The sequence below is a fragment of the Sorex araneus genome, chromosome 4 (assembly GCF_027595985.1).
Source record: "Sorex araneus isolate mSorAra2 chromosome 4, mSorAra2.pri, whole genome shotgun sequence".
NCBI lineage: Eukaryota > Metazoa > Chordata > Mammalia > Eulipotyphla > Soricidae > Sorex > Sorex araneus.
Genome location: NC_073305.1, coordinates 211286048 through 211301351, shown reverse-complemented (window position 1 = coordinate 211301351; position 15304 = coordinate 211286048). Strand labels below are relative to the sequence as shown.

At 56.6% G+C, this 15304-nt stretch overlaps 1 protein-coding gene across 1 annotated transcript; it reads right to left on the bottom strand.

The window, feature by feature from the left end:
• Positions 1–23: 23 nt before the first annotated feature.
• On the bottom strand, positions 24–11203 carry PLK1 (polo like kinase 1). The gene is made up of 10 exons (XM_004604113.3): positions 10482–11203; positions 9826–9994; positions 8741–8885; positions 7874–7967; positions 5301–5520; positions 1859–2014; positions 1166–1243; positions 916–1070; positions 639–821; positions 24–505 (listed from the first exon to the last, which is right to left on the bottom strand). Exons 1-10 carry the CDS (start codon positions 10887–10889, stop codon positions 299–301), a joined length of 1815 nt encoding a protein of 604 aa, XP_004604170.1. The 5' UTR covers positions 10890–11203; the 3' UTR covers positions 24–298.
• Positions 11204–15304: the final 4101 nt, after the last annotated feature.

Sequence of the window (15304 nt, the reverse complement as noted above, 5' to 3'; positions counted from 1 at the left end):
CCCCCAGGAAGAAGCACAAAAGAGAAGATTCACATGTGTTTAATATGTATAAAGACAAGGAAAGGACAGTCCCATCTTCACTAGCGATACTCTGTACAATTCATAGGCGGGGCTGAGAGGAAGGGGCGGTCGCACCTGCAGCCGGAACATGTACAAAAATAACTTACCCCGCAACCCCACCACACGGGCGGCGCAGCTCTGGCCCCGGCCCCCAGGGCCGGGGGGGCACCTGAGCAAAGCAGCACCCGCGGGGCTGACCAGCAGGGGCCTCCCGCTGAGTCCAGAGGGGGAGCGGGCGCTATGAGGAGGCCTTGAGGCGGTTGGAGGCCGAGCGCGAGCTGAGCAGCTTGTCCACCATGGTGCGGGCGTAGCGCAGCCGGCTGGCCAGCTCCTTGGAGCAGCCGAACTCCTCCAGGAGGCTCAGGCGGTAGGTGCGGAAGTCGCGCTTCTCGTCGATGTAGGTGACGGCGGCCATCAGCGGGCACAGGATGAGTTTGGTGTGGTCCTGGGACGGGAGGGAGGGACGGAGAGCTCAGCCGGGGAGGGGCAGTGCTGGCCTTGGGGGCTCGGGCCCCCAGCGTCCTGGCCGGCTCGGTGAGTGCCCCCACCCCACCTCCCGCGGCATGTCGCCGGCTCACCTGGAAGAAGTTGATCTGCACGCAGCCGTTACTGAGGTGCAGGATGATGGCGCTGCGGGTGCGGAACCAGGTGCGCAGGTAGGGGAGCCGGGCCAGCTCATCGCCCTCTCGGGGGGTGATGTTGGCCCCCGCCTTCAGCAGGTGCTCGCTCATGTAGTTCCGGAAGTACTTCAGCAGGGTGATCTGGTGGGAACTGCAGTGAGCCAGGCCCTGGGGGGGAAGGCACCCCCTCTCCCGCCCACAGCCCGCCCCGCTGCCCCGGCCAGCCGGCCCTCACCTTCTTCATCAGGGAGTTGGGGTGGGCGCTGACGCTGAGGTAGGACTCGGAGCCATCACGCTCGATGTACTGCAGGCTGTCGCCGTCGTTGTAGAGGATGAGGCGTGTGGAGTCGTTGAAGAGCACCCCCACGCTGTTGTCACACAACTGGTACCCTAGAGGCAGCAAGCAGGACCGTGAGAAGGGGCGAGCCGGGAGGGAGAGGGGCGGGGAGGAGCACAGAGAACCAACAGTCGAGGGAGACACCTACCTAGGCCATACTTGTCCGAGTAGTCCACCCACTTGCTGACCCAGAAGATGGGGATGCAGGCGGGGTCCTCGGCCTCCTCTGGACACAAACACAAGTGGTCAGAAGCCGTCCTCCCCTCCGGGCGCCCACGCAGGGAGCTTCGCCGAGAACCCCAGCTGGGCTCCACCCAGAGGGCCCAGGCCCCCAGGGAGGCCAAAGCATCGCCCGTGCAGCAAGCCCGCCTGCCACATCCAACCAGCACTCGGCCACGAGGGGAAACTGACCAAGGGGGACAGGGGACAAGTGCAGGCAGGGGGTAGCTGGAAGTGCTCACGAGGCACTGGAACAGACGCGTGACAGCGTGAGTGAGCCACGCAGATTCTGGAAAAGAATGTTCCAGAAAGGGAGTTGTGTGAGTATAAAAGCTCCGCATGGAGCGCAGCTGGGTCTTTTAACAGCGGTGGAGGCTGAGCAGGAATCGGGTGGTGAGTCGCGTGTAAGATGACAAAGCCACACTACCAGTGGCAGCCGAGCTGGAGGGTTGGACAGAGGCAGGAGCCTGACTGGGGACGACCCTAAAAGTCAGGCGCTCTGGCTTAGTCCTGGATCTCTAGGTCTCTCCAGAGGCCGGGATGGACAAGCCACCAAACACTGCCGCTGGCTGCGAGCTACCCGTCCCGTCCAGAAGCCACGCCGCGGGCCCTGGGTGCCCACCTTGCCTCACCAGCCCCCGCTCCGAGGGCTTGGACGCGTTGACGCTGTTCAGCTGCTGCAGCATGTCGCCCAGGTGGCAGTCGGCCGCCTCGCCGCTCTCCCGGACCACAGGCTCCTCTTTCTCCCGGGGGCGCTCGGGCATGGAGTTGTCCATGCCTAGGAAGATGAGGCACTGATCAGCCGGGCTCCAAACGCCAAGGTCAAGGGGCACCGCAGCACCGCCCCGCACTCTGCCACCGTTTCGGGTGAATGGAGCCCGGTTACCCACAGAGCACTGCTGCCAGGCCCGGACGGGGGCGAGGGGCTCCCAGCAGCTCCAGGGCCCGGCCACCCCCCTAAGACATCCAGGCCACACGGAGCCCCAGAATCCCCTGCTGACGGGAGGCGGTGCAGCGGGGGTTGCCTGCCCGCCACAAGTACCAACGGAGGCTGCATCCAGGGAGACGGGCGGGCTCGGGACCCCACCACGCACCAACACCAGCACCAGGGGCTCTCGGAGTCTGAGAAGTCAAAGCCTCAGAGACGTCTCCGGGCACAGAAGAGATCGCCGAGGGTCAGAAGAGACCCCCACTGTCCCGGCAACACTGGTCTTTGTGCCTACATGCTTTCACTCTGTAACATGCACTAGCTCTTCTTGTATAATATAAACGTTTTCTTGAGATATTTCAAGATCAGAGATTCTAATTATAATGATGACGGGGGAAAAAGGGGGACCCCCCCCTCAGTGGGCTGATGACCAGTAGGGGAGGTCAGGCACTGCACTGCTGTGGTGGCAGCGAACCGGCTGTGCTTCAAATTCCCGTGCCCTGAGCACTTCCAGGGGTCACTCTTGAGGAGAGAATTAGACCCCGAGCACCACTAGAAGTGGCCCAAAGCTGTTCCCCGCCCCTCCCTCAAATAATAATTAAAAAAAAAAACAAATAAACAAACTAACTAACCCCACAACATCCCCATGCTGTGATAAGGACTTAGTGTGAAATAAGATATTTACCCTATCTACCCTGTGTAAGATTTTTTTCAAGTCTTCATATAATGGCAGCATCCCACTTTTTTGGGGGGCAAAAAAATCTAGCAGAGTGGCTGGAGCAATAGCACAGCGGGTAGGGCATTTGCCTTGCACGCAGCTGACCTGGGTTCGATTCCCAGCATCCCATATGGTCCCCTGAGCAACGCCAGGGGTAATTCCTGAGTGCAGAGCCAGGACTGACCCCTGAGCATCGCTGGGTGTGACCCAAAAAGCAAAAAAAAAAAAAAAAATCTAGCAGAAAATCTGTGACAATTGTGCAGTACGAAGAGTACTTTAAAAGCTCAGAGAAAGGCGGCTGGAGAGATAGTGCAGCAAGGGAGGGTGCTTGCCTTGCATGCACCAACCCGTGTTCAGTTTCCAGTATCTCATACGGGCCCCTGACCCTACCAGGAGTGAGCCCTGACCGCAGAGCCAGGAGTAACCCCTGAGCACTGCCAGGTGTGGCCCCAAAACCATAAATACTAAATAAATAAACAGATAAACGGGATTAAAAAAATAGTTCTCTTGACTTTGGTTGAGTTTGTTTTTTTATCCATTTTGTGGGGGGGAGGTCACACTTGGCAGTGCTCAGGGATCACTCTCAGTGGGGCTGGGGAACCACATGCTGTACCAGGGAACAAATTAGGGTTGGCCTGTGTAAGGGATGTATCCTGCCCACAATACTCTCCTCCAGCCCTGATCTCGGCTCAAGGTTCAAAACTTTCCAGTGCAAGTTTTTAAAATATGCTCTCTGTTCAAAGATTTTTTTTTTTTAAAAAAAAAGCTGTCCTTAAAGTAACAGTATTACACCAAAGCCCAAGTAACAAACCCAGGATATCTATCCATGGGCGAGAGGAAGAAGATAGCTGCTCCCTCCAGAATCCAGTGAGTGAGTGGAGGATGGGAAAGAAGCTCGCCCTAGCAGGAGCCCGTCACTGCGTGTCCCCCACACCTAGACAGGAGCAGCTGGAGTACTGTGAATGCGGCCCCCAGAGCCATTTGCATTTTAGGCTCAAATCAGTGGGAAAACCTGTTTTCAAGAAAAAGGATGCTCTTAAGCAGCCCCTGGCAAAGTATTTATTCATCACAAAGGGGAAAACTGTAACTGAGCAGCAGAGAAACCATCAGATATCACATGGATGATGGAAACTGGTGTTTTTCAAATAGGAACCATGTGAGGGCCCATCTAGAATGTTCCAAGGGGGCTACAGCATAAGACCAGGGAGTCAACAGGCAGGATAGGGGCCACAGTCAGAGATGAGATGGCTCAGAGCAATAGTAAAGCAGGTAGGCTGTTTGCCTTGCACGTGACTGACGCAGGTTTGATCCCTGGCATACTATAATGGTTTCCCGAGGAAATAATTCCTGAGTACAGAGCCAGGAGTAATCCTGAGCATTGCTGGTATAGCCCAAACAAACAAGAAAGGCTTTGAAAAAAAACCTTCTTGTATCTTTAGTGAAATATGTCCCAGAGGACAAACACAAATGCTAGGAAGTAAGTCATTACTTAATAACAGGAATTAATTTACATAGAAACTGAAAAACCTATTTTATATAATCTATATGAATATCTTAATAAAATTAGTTCATATACAAGTTGAAAAATTACCTACATCTTATACAGGTTGAAAAATTACCTACATCTCACTGTGATTCAATTAAAAAAATAAATTAAATTACTTACAGTACCATAAGAAAGCTTTTTATTTGAAAAAAGAAATATGAGCACAATAAAGTAAAAGCCCTTTTATATTTAAATCAGGCACTTGAATTAAGAAAAAGATAGCGACACCACAGCAGAGAGAGACAGTATTATACAATACTGTATCAACGTTACGTTTCCTGAACTCAATTGTGTCCTGTGCTGTGGTTTGTGAAACAAAAGAAAAATAAAGAGATAAAGCAAATATAAGGAAGATGTTGACTGACGGAAAAGGTTGGAAGACTGTGAGTCAGAAAGATCTACATAACCTCGAGGCTCTCTACCCCCGCACCACCCCACCCTCTCATGCAGTTCCTAATTTTGTCCTCTGAAACAAACGATGCAATGGAATTGCGTGGGTTTGTTATTTTGGTTTGGGGGCCGTACCTGCTCGGGGCTTGATTCTGGCTCTGTGCTCAGGGCATCATAATGGGGTGCTGGGGATGGAACCCTGGTTGGCCATAAAAGCAAGGCAAGCACCTGCGCGGTGCCCTCTCTCCAGCTCTGGCATGAGGTCTAACCAGAAGTCCCGCCCCTCAACTACACACCGAAGTTTGCAGGGTCTAAAAAGCAAGCTGTCTTACTCGAACTGCATTTTAATAGAATGTTTCAGGGGGCACCCCCAGATGCCTCTCCTGGGCCACAGGGTCTGCTGCTCGCTATCTTTCTCAAGGTGTGTGTGGGGGGGGGCCCAAGGAAGAAGGGCCTGTGGCCATCCCAGACACACCCCTTACCTTTATTGAGGACTGTGAGGGGCTTCCGGCTGCTGGGGTCCAGACTGCTGGGAGCGATGGAGAACCGGGGCGGAATGGTGAGGCAGGTGATGGGGAGCCGGGCGGGAATGTAGCCGGAGGTGAAGAACTCGTCATTGAGCAGCTCGTGAATGGTCGGGCGAGCAGTGGGATCTGTCTGAAGCATCTTCTGGATGAGGGAGGCGGCCACCGGGTTGATGTGCTGGAGCAGAGAGAGGCCGCCGTGAGGAGGTGACAGGGAGCCCAGTGCCACCTGCAGGTGCAGGCCACGCGCCCACACGTAGCCCCCCAGTCTCAAGTACGCCAAGTTCCCACAAGTGTCAGCCTGTGTAGGGAATTTTGCCTTCCTTTGGGGAGGCAATATTAATTCAGGCTTTCCGCCCCTGCCCCCCAGCTCGCTGTTAGAGTCAAGACACTCCCCAGAGCCCCACTAGGACAGTGCTTGAGAACATACATGCTTTTTTTATTTAAAGAGTGGTTATTTATTTATTTTGCACGGCAGAGCCTGGCAAGCTACCCGTGGCATACTCGATATGCCAAAACCAGCAACAACGATGGTCCTCATTCCCCTGATCCTGGAAGAACCCCCAATACGCCATCGGGCTACACTAGCATGTGACAGGGATGTTACTGGCACCGACCCGGGCAAATCGATGAACAATGGGATGACAATGACAGTGATACAGTGATATCAATTTTTGCTTGGGGACCATACCCAGCAGTGCTCAGGACTTACTCCTGGCTTTGCACTCAGGAGTCCTGGTGGTGCTTGAGGGACCAGAAGGGATGCTGGGGATCAAACCTGGGTCAGCCGCATGCCAGGGCAAACACCCTACCTGCTGTACTACTGCTCTGGCCTGAAAACTTAAGCTCTGAGGTTTGAAAGCCCTGGCTTTAAGCCCGAGTTCTGCCCCTTCACACCAGCTGTTACGAATCACTCCCTCTAGGGTCTCCGTATCAGCATCAAGCCTGAAGCCCAAGTGAAAAGCGTCAAGGCTATAAGCCCAGCGCAAGTCAATGCAGAAAGTAGCCACCGTCAACAACTCACGCACAGGTGCCAGCAAAATGCTCTTCACACTTCATTCATGCTCATTCCAAAACAGTATAAAAAATCCTAAAATACCAAAATTTACGTGTGGCTGCTGGGCCTGGAGCCATAGTCGAGCAGCAGCAGGTAAGGTACTTGCCTTGCACATGGCTGACGCAGGTTGACCCCCAGAACCCCAAGCCCATCAGGAGTGATCCCCGAGCATAAAGCCAGGACTAAGCCCTGAGCACTGGCAGTATGGCACAAAGCCAACAACAGCAACAACAAGAAAACAACACCCCCGCCCCTGCACCTACCCCACAAAACACCTAGGGCCAGAGAGTACAGGGATGAACCCGCTGACACAGGCGTGTCTCGCCATGCACTTCTCATGCACACTGCCCAACCCGGGTTTGATCCCTGCCACCACACTGTCCCTGAGCAGAGCCTGTGTACCATGTATGGTCCCAGTCCCGCCACCCCCCAAACCCTTAGCACTTACAGGGTGTCCTTATCACCGTCTCTCCTTTGAATCCCTGCACACTGAGGCACGTCCCTCAGATGCACACACAGCCCTGGGCCGGGGAGGTGGGCTAAGGGGTACCTGCTACGTATGTGCTGACCCCACTTTAACCCCTGCACCACAAGGCCCCTGGAACTGCGGGGCTGGTCCATGGACTGCCTGGCACTCTGTTCCCAGGCCCTAGCACACAGCCTGGCTGCCCAGGGTCCTGGGGTGCCCCGAGGGCTGGAGGCCCCAGCAGCACAGCCACCCCCAGGGGTGTGGGCACCCAGACTTAAGCAGTCTCATGCACCCTGGAATCCAGCTCTGAGCTCGGCAGCACCCCCTTTCCCTCCCTAAGGGTCCTTTAGGGACAGTGGCTGTAAGCCGCCGCCACAGCGGGACCTGTTGCTTCGGGTGTGTTTACGCCAGTGGTTGGGAAAATGCAAACCACTCGGATTCAGTGTCTCGTGCTGTGTGAGCGCTTACCGCCTGCAAGGCCCTCTGGGAGGTGCTCCAGAGGCAGGAAATGACAAGTCCCAGGATTTAGGCTCGCTGCCCCAGGTGGCCTGGCTGTGCAGTGCAAGGGAAGTGCCCTACCCACTGGACTATGGCTCCGGTGCCGGGCCAAGACCTTTGGAAGTATCTATGCCAATGCGTCTCAACCATACCTTTTTCCCATCTGATTCCGTTTCCTTCCCAAAGCCCCCCCGCGAGAAACAGAAATCTGCCTGTGAGATCTACAACTTACTTCTACGCTCACCATGGCTCACCACACACACACACACACACACACACACACACACACACACACCACCCCCCCCCCCCCCGCCGCCAAAACGTTTCATGCACATATACCAAGCAAGGGCCACCGACAATCTCAGACAAGGAGCTTTCCGAAGCTCTGTGACTTTCTCACGGCTGAAGGTGACCTATCTTGGTGTCCTGTATTGAGCTGAATTCAATTTCAATTTCCCGAAAGTTTTTTAGGAGAATCAACTTGTACGTGTGAGCGTGTGCAGTCACCTTGGGGATGCTGTACTCATTCTTCTTGATCCGGAGATACGTCTCCTTAAGGCAGGAGGTCTCAAAAGGGGGCTTGCCCACTAACAAGGTGTACCTGCAAGCAAAATGGGACCGCGCTCAAGGCTCCCCTCGGAAACACGGAGCAGAAGGCATCGATCATCTTGGGGACCCAAGGGGTGGCCCGGCACCCAGTCTGGTCCTGGGGCACTGGACACCAGGGCAGGAGCGCCCTCAGCAGGTGCTAAGCAGAGGATTCTCCTGGTCAGTGCGTTTCCCATTGCCCCCTGCAGAAATGGAGGACCCAAGAGGTGACAGGTGTCACCCGGCCGATCAGAATGGAGGGCCGCCTGCACCGAAGCACTGGGCTGTGGAGGTCCTCTGGCTCCAGTGCAAACCAGATGCAAGCCCTGACTGGGGCAAGCCTGCACCCAGAGAGCAACTAAGACCACACAGAGAAGGGCCCCGCCTCTCAGTGAAACACGGGGCCCTCCTCCCGCCCAGGCTGCTCCGGGGGCCGGGGTACACCCCGCCTCTGAACAGGTGGCACCCCAGGATCTCATAAGGATCCAGGTTCTGACCCAACAGTCTGGGATCCCAAGATTCTGCTTTTCTAACAAGCCCCCAGGGTGCCACTCACTGGACCATGCACCAGGAGCAAAGGGCGCCAGTGACGCTGCAGTGTCCTCTGCCCCTTCCCAGATTCACAGACCCATCAGAGATGAGGGGTGAGGGACAAGAGACACAAGGGCAAGCGAGAGAGCGACAGAGCCGGGCCTGAGTGGTGGCACTCTGCCCCCGGGGCAGCCAGGTCAGGAGGGTGTCCCAAGGAGGCCCTGCCCCGGGCAGCTGAGTCAACGCTCCACTTACATGATGCACCCGATGGACCACACGTCCACCTCGAAACTGTGCCCTTTCTTGCTCAGCACCTCGGGAGCTATGTAATTAGGAGTCCCGCACAGGGTCTTCTTCCGCTCCCCGTCATATTCGACTCTCGTGGCCAGTCCAAAATCCCCTGTGACAGAAGGAAGAGGAAGCACTCAGGCGCAGGCCTGTCACCTGTCAATGCCGACCACAGTTCAGGCTCAACCAGGAAGATGCAGGCAATTCATTCCTTGGGCCTCTGTGCCAGGTACACAGCAAAGATGGGTCCAGGGGGCCGTCCACGTCTCAGGTCCACTCCTTATATGGAAGGTGAGACTTCTCAGAGGAATCAGCAACACCCCAACGTTTCCAGGACCACGCTCAGAAATGCCAAGACAGACTGTGGCAAAGAAGTCTAAAGGAACAGTCCTTTTCCACACAACCAATTTTCTGCCCAGGATAAATGTGCCCCCGGACGCCTAAATCTCCCGGTTGTTTAAAAGCAGCCCTGGAGCCAACTCATCGCATGCAAAGCAGGGTTTGAGTTGCACCCCAACACCACTTGGAGCCAGTCCTTGAGCTAAGAGCCCCTAAGTAACCTGAATACTGCTGAGTGACCCCCAAACCAAAAAAAAAGGGATCCCCAAATTTAAACGTTTATGTCAAATCTCCAACAGAAACATGGAAATGAATCAAATGGTACCCTACCACGTAGGGGTACCAACAGGTATGTCTGCACACAGCACCTTCGGGCTCCCTTTAAACTGCACTAGACAATGGATTCTCTGGACCGGAGCAATAGTATAGGGGATGGGGTGTTTGTCTTGCACACGGCTAACCCGGAGTTCTATCCCTGGCATCCCATACGGCCCCCTGAGCACTGCCAGGAATAATTCCTCAGTGCAGCGTCAGGAGTAACCCCTAAGCATCACCAGGTGTGACCCAAGAAGGAAGGAAGGAAGGAAGGGAGGGAGGGAGGGTGGATTCTCCATCCCTCAAGAGACCAAACCTCCTACCCTGTCTTCCTCCCCCTGGCCAACCTGCTCCTTGTAATGGTGTCAGGCCCCCCTGCTGTGGGCGGAGCAGCTCACCTATTTTCACCTCCAGATCCTCATTGAGGAAGAGGTTGCCCAGCTTGAGGTCCCGGTGGATGACCCGGTTCTGATGCAGGTACTGGCAGCCCAGGACAATCTGGCGCAGGTAGTAGCGGGCCTCGGGCTCCGTCAGCGCTTTCCTCCGCTTGTGCAGTTCCAGGAGAGACTGGGCAAGGCCAGGAGAGAAATGGGGGTCCACACTGAGGCCCACGCCAGGAAGGAGGGTCCTTAGGTTAAGCGGTGGGCCGACCCTCCCTCAAGCCTGGCCCGACACCCCCTTCTCCTGCTTGGCTGGCTCACCTGAGACCCACCCCAGACCCACCCCGGTAGCCCAGTCAGCCTTCTCCCGGGGGCCTCCTGGCGGCAGCAGATCCCTTCCTGGTCCCTCTTGCCCGGAAGCTCCGCAGTTTGGCTCCAACACCTCCCCCCACACCACCATCCAGTCCTACTCCGGAAGTGCCCGGCCTGCAGCACCCCTAGCCCGGGGGTCCTCCCTGGGCAACTCCGGAAGCCCCGGAGTCCATTAGCCGGGGGTCTCCATAGACCCGCACCCCGAGGGGGCCAGGAAAGGAGCAGCAACCAGAGTCGGCCCCACTCAAACAACCCTCTTCCCGGGCAGCGCCCCCCGCAGGCAGCTCCTGGCCGGTCCTCACCCTGCGGCGGCAGAGCTCCAACACGACGAACACGAAGTCGTTGTCTTCGAAGAAGCCGTGGAAGCCCACGACGTGCTGGTGGGCGAGGCTGCGGTGAATGGATATCTCCATGGACATCTTCTCCTTCTGGTGCGGCTTGAGCAGCAGCGACTTGGGCACGATCTTGCCCGCGAACACCTCCTTGGTGTCGGCGTCCGAGATCTCGAAGCACTTGGCGAAGCCGCCCTTGCCCAGGAAGCGGCCCCGCAGGTAGCGCCGCCGGCTGCGCGGGTCCAGCAGGACCTCCGGGATCTCCTTGGCCGGCGGGCCGGCCGCCGGGGCCCCGGGCGCTGCAGGGCCGGGGGCCCCGGCCCTCCCGGCGTCGGCGGGCACCCGCGCCAGCTTCCCTGCAGCGGCGGCCGCGTTCATGCTCCCGGACTCGCTCGGCGGGCCTCGCAGGGTCTGGGCAGAGCCTGGCGCCGCGCCGCTCCTCCCCGAATTCAAACGCGGAGCCGGGAACGTTACAAAAGCCTGCGCGCTACTGATTGGCCGCGGGGATTTAAAATCCAAACCCGCCCGCCGCGCGGCACCATGGGAGCGCCGGCCCGGGCCCCGGAGCTTGATTGACAGGGAAGCCGCGCCCACCGCAGACACGTGAGGCGCCTGGGAAACCGCACCGGCGTGGGGATGCCGAGAACCCACCCCCGGGAGTTCCGCGCTTCCCCCTTTCTGGGCGGGGCGAGTCGCGGGCATCCCCCTCCAGGAGTTCCCAAAGCCCCCACCCCCCACCCAGCCCCCGAGAATGCAAGCCGAGGTCCGGCCGCGCTGAACTGCAGTTCGGGAGAGAAGGCAGCCACCCGGGTGCGAAAGGGTAGAGCAGAGGCGGGATGCTTGGCTGCCCGCGGCACCTTCCCGGCGAGCCCACTACCACCCACTAACGCCGAGCACCGCCAGGTTAGAGCGCAGCGGCCCGCCCGCTGGCACGGCCGCAGCTGGGGGCTGTTTAGGCAAGCACGGTTTCAGGCCCGCGACCCCCCGCCCCCCGGCGGAGGAAGCCCGCCCGCCGACAGTATGCCCGCGGTCAGCCCGCGGTTAGACGTGCCTGTGCTGTGCGGGGTGAAAGTTGCGAAGCACCAGGCCAGCCCCGCCCTGTGCCACCGGGCTGTTCGCTCCCCCTGTCCTTCCCAGGAGGCTGGGCTGGTGGGAAGAATGCCCTGCAAAGTGCCAGCCGGGGTTCGGTCCCCTGGCGTCCCATAGGGTCCCCGAGCACCCCCAGGAGTAATTCCTGAGTGCAGTCCCAACACACCAAAAAAATCGGGTCAGAAGGACCCAGGATGTGGCTGAACAGGCAAATCCCTAACTCAGCATGAACCCCACTTAGCCCCACAAAACAAACAAAATTCACATGATTTTTCCTGAAAACAACAAAATTGAAAGCCAGCAATTTGCCATCGCACTTCCACCGGTGCCTGCCGCAAGTGCCAGCTCTTCTACCCTTGTGGCTTCTACAGACACCGAGTGAGTGGCAGCCTTAGTTGGCTAAAGACTACACCGTGCTCCTGAGTGCGCAAGGTCAGAGAGAGTCGAGCAAAATCATCCGTATTACAAGCGCCCCTCCCACCACCCAATAAACTGAGAAGCAATGATGACATGTCTTCTGAACTCTCCCTCCTCAGCTGCCAACACAGTGCCTCCTCAGAAGGAGTAATTAAAACATCTGCCGGTGGAGCTGGAGAGAGAGGACAGCGGGGAGGGAGCTGGGCTTGCATGCAGCTGACCTGGGCATCTCATGTGGTCTGCCAGGAGTAATTTCTGAGTATAGAGCCAGGAGCTTTAACCCCTGAGCATCACTGGACGTGGCCCAGATAAAAACTAAAAAAATAAAATGCCTGCTGCTAAGCTCTCTCTAGAGCTCAAAGGGGCTGGCACACAGGCATGTGTTTATTCCTGGGTTCAATCCTTGGTGCTGCCTGGTCCCCCTTTGCTAATAAGAGATATTTTTGGAATGAATGCTTTATCCCTGTGGTTTGTCATCTTTTTATTGAAGTTGAATCTGTGCCCAGAAAACATATACATGCAATTCATTGTACTTCGGAGTTTGAAGTGCATGAACTTAAACATGCCCCATGGAAACAGCACCCAGACTAAGAAAGAAAAACGCTAATACCCCAGAAGTCCCCACATGCCTGGATTGAGGGTCTCCAAGCCCCAGCACTCAGTCCACTCACAGACAGCTCTGATGCAGACTGAGTTATCCTACAGAGTGGCTAGCTGATGCAGAATCAGCAGAGCAAGCTGCGGGGTGTTGGGGGCGGGTGGAGGGGGGCCACACTCCATTCTTCCAGAAATCAGTGGTGCCAACCAACACATGGGAAACGTAATCTACCAGGACAGCTCACTAGAGATAGTCCCTGGGGTTTCGGCAGGGAAGGTCCTCTGCACCGCGCACACCCAAAGCCCAGACTCCTACAAGGCAAGCAAGCAGTGCTCAACAGAAAATACGGGAAGAAGAGAGGGAAGAAGGGAGGGGAGAGAAGAAAACGTACAGTGAGAGTCCCTCTAGTTGCCATTTAGGGAATGGTGAGCACCCCAAATCCAAGCGCCCAGCCAGTCCTGCAAAGTGGCCGTATCTGCTCTTCCCTGCTCTTTCCGGCCCCTTCCTCCCCTTCCCTGCTCAGCCTGCCCACTACTCTAGTGTGCTATTTGGTCCACTGCTGGCAGTGTTGCAGATAGGACGAAGGCACTGACACTGAAGGGCATCCCTCTGAGCCACACCCTTAGGGGATGTCCCCTTAGCCACAAGCCCTTAAGACATGATTTAAAGCAAAGCACCGAAAGTAAATGTGGGGGAGGGGCGGGTTTCATTCATTATTCGCTGGTCACTCAGCACTCAATGCAGATGAAAGTTTCATTCACTTTTTTTGGTCCTTTTTTTTTTTCTTTTTTGGCAGAGAGAGATGGTACTTGGGAGTGGAGATGTAGGCACATTCTGGTGAGATTCTTCGGGGTCACTCCTAGCAATGCTCAGGGGACAGGGGGGTGCTGGGGATGGAACCTGGGGCTCCCACATGCAAACCTGCACGCTACCCCCCTTCTGCTTTCCCCCCTCCCTCTCTGTGGTACTGCACAGCTCTGCCAGACTCCCTCCGAGGAGTCCTCGCTGAGAAGATGCTTCGCTCTTACCCATCTACGGTGATGCTGCAGAAGTACAACCTGTCTGCCTGGTGTTGGTAATCATAAAAACAAACGAACCTCTGTGACCCTTAGACTTGACAGAGATGGGCTCATGCAACCCTCACACAATGAGCACTTCGGGATGAGGTTACTTGCCAGGGTCATGGGAGCCAGAAGGTGACGGGACTGGAGCATTACCCCAGTCTGCGGACTCTGCAGACGCACCATCAATGGCCTCGCTGTGCCTTGCTGCCTGGCAAGTGCCCAATCCCAGGCTCCCGGAGTCACGCTCTCCTTCCCTTCCCACCCAAAACCAGGTCTCAAGAAGCCTGGGCTCAAATGTCAGCCCTGGGCAAGTCTCTGACCCTCGCCATGCCCCTGGTTCCGTCAGGTGGATTCTCATGCCCGTCCTCTAGTGCTCTAGCCAAGGGTCGGTGCACCTACCTCCTAGGGTTCTCGGGAAAAGTCCTTAAGGACGGTGCTTCAGCCACTGTTATTACCAAAACTACAGAAACCTGCGTCTCGTCCCAGGGTGCTCTCCCACTGCCCTCTGCTCCCTGGGCTCCGGCTGCTTGCCGGGGGAATCAGAGAGCGCATGCGGCAGACACCAGAGGTGAGGAGGATTGAAGCCAGCATGAGCCAAGGCAGAGAAAAGCCTCAGGCTTCTGGCCCAAAGTCTGAGAGACAGCGGGCTTCGCTTCCCTTCCCGTGCCTCTTGGGCGTGACCGGCACGTGCATTCTCTCCAGCTGGCCGGGAGTGACCAGGCCACTCTCTTTCTCTCTCTGGGGGAAGCAGGGTACTCTGCACTGAATTACCCAACCCCTGGGGAGCGGGGGTGGGGGGTGCGGGATGTGTCAGGTCAGAAAAGTGTGATGAAAGCAGGTGCGCCCACCTGCTTAGGAATATCTAGAAAGCAGAGGCTTAATGCAACAAAAGCCCAGGAGTCTTCAGAGCTGCATTAACACCTGGCAGCCAGGTAAGACTTAGCTGGGGTTCCGCCTCCTTCAGTCTACGATACGGGCAAGCTGACTTCCCTCTTCCTCTCTGCAGATCAGTTTCTCCCCCTTAATGGGTTATAAAACCTCCACTTGGGCTGGAGAAATAATACAGCGGGTCAGGCGCTTGCCTTGCGCGTTCGCTATGTTCCCCGAGCCTTCCAGAGTAAGCCCTGAGCACTGCCAGGTGTGGCACAAAAACACAAAACCAAAGAAAAGATTCTACTGTTTTAACAGCTCAGGAGGATTAAATGTTTTCTAGCAAGTGGGTGTCCCCGACCCCTCAAACAAGACAAAACAAGGACTGGTCTGGAGAGGTAATAGGGCGGGCAGGTGCCTGCCTTGCAGGTGGACGACCGGGGTTCGATTTCCGGCACCACACAGCCCCCTCCCCACCCCGAGGCCCACCAGGAGCGATTCCGGAGAGCCAGGAGTAACGCTGAGCACTGCTGTGTGGGGAGCCAGAGAGTCAACTAGAGCGGTAAGAGTCTGGAGTCCTGGGGCTGGAATGATAGCACAGCGGGTAGGGCGTTTGCCTTGCACGTGGCCGACCTGGATTCGATTCCCAGCATCCTATATGGTCCCCTGAGCACCGCCAGGAGTAATTCCTGAGTGCAGAGCCAGGAGTAACTCCTGAGCATCGCTGGGTGTGACCCGAATAGCAAAAGCAAAAA

What these genes read in the sequence shown, in the direction of transcription:
- PLK1 (XM_004604113.3), bottom strand. Translation starts at nt 10,889, where the DNA reads ATGAACGCGGCCGCCGCTGCAGGGAAGCTGGCGCGGGTGCCCGCCGAC. An exon ending in GGATCTGGAGGTGAAAATAG is followed by an intron (nt 8,886 to 9,825) that starts GTGAGCTGCTCC and finishes CTTCTGTCACAG; the next exon opens with GGGATTTTGGACTGGCCACG. An exon ending in GCGGGGGCTGGTGAGGCAAG is followed by an intron (nt 1,244 to 1,858) that starts GTGGGCACCCAG and finishes GTTTGTGTCCAG; the next exon opens with AGGAGGCCGAGGACCCCGCC.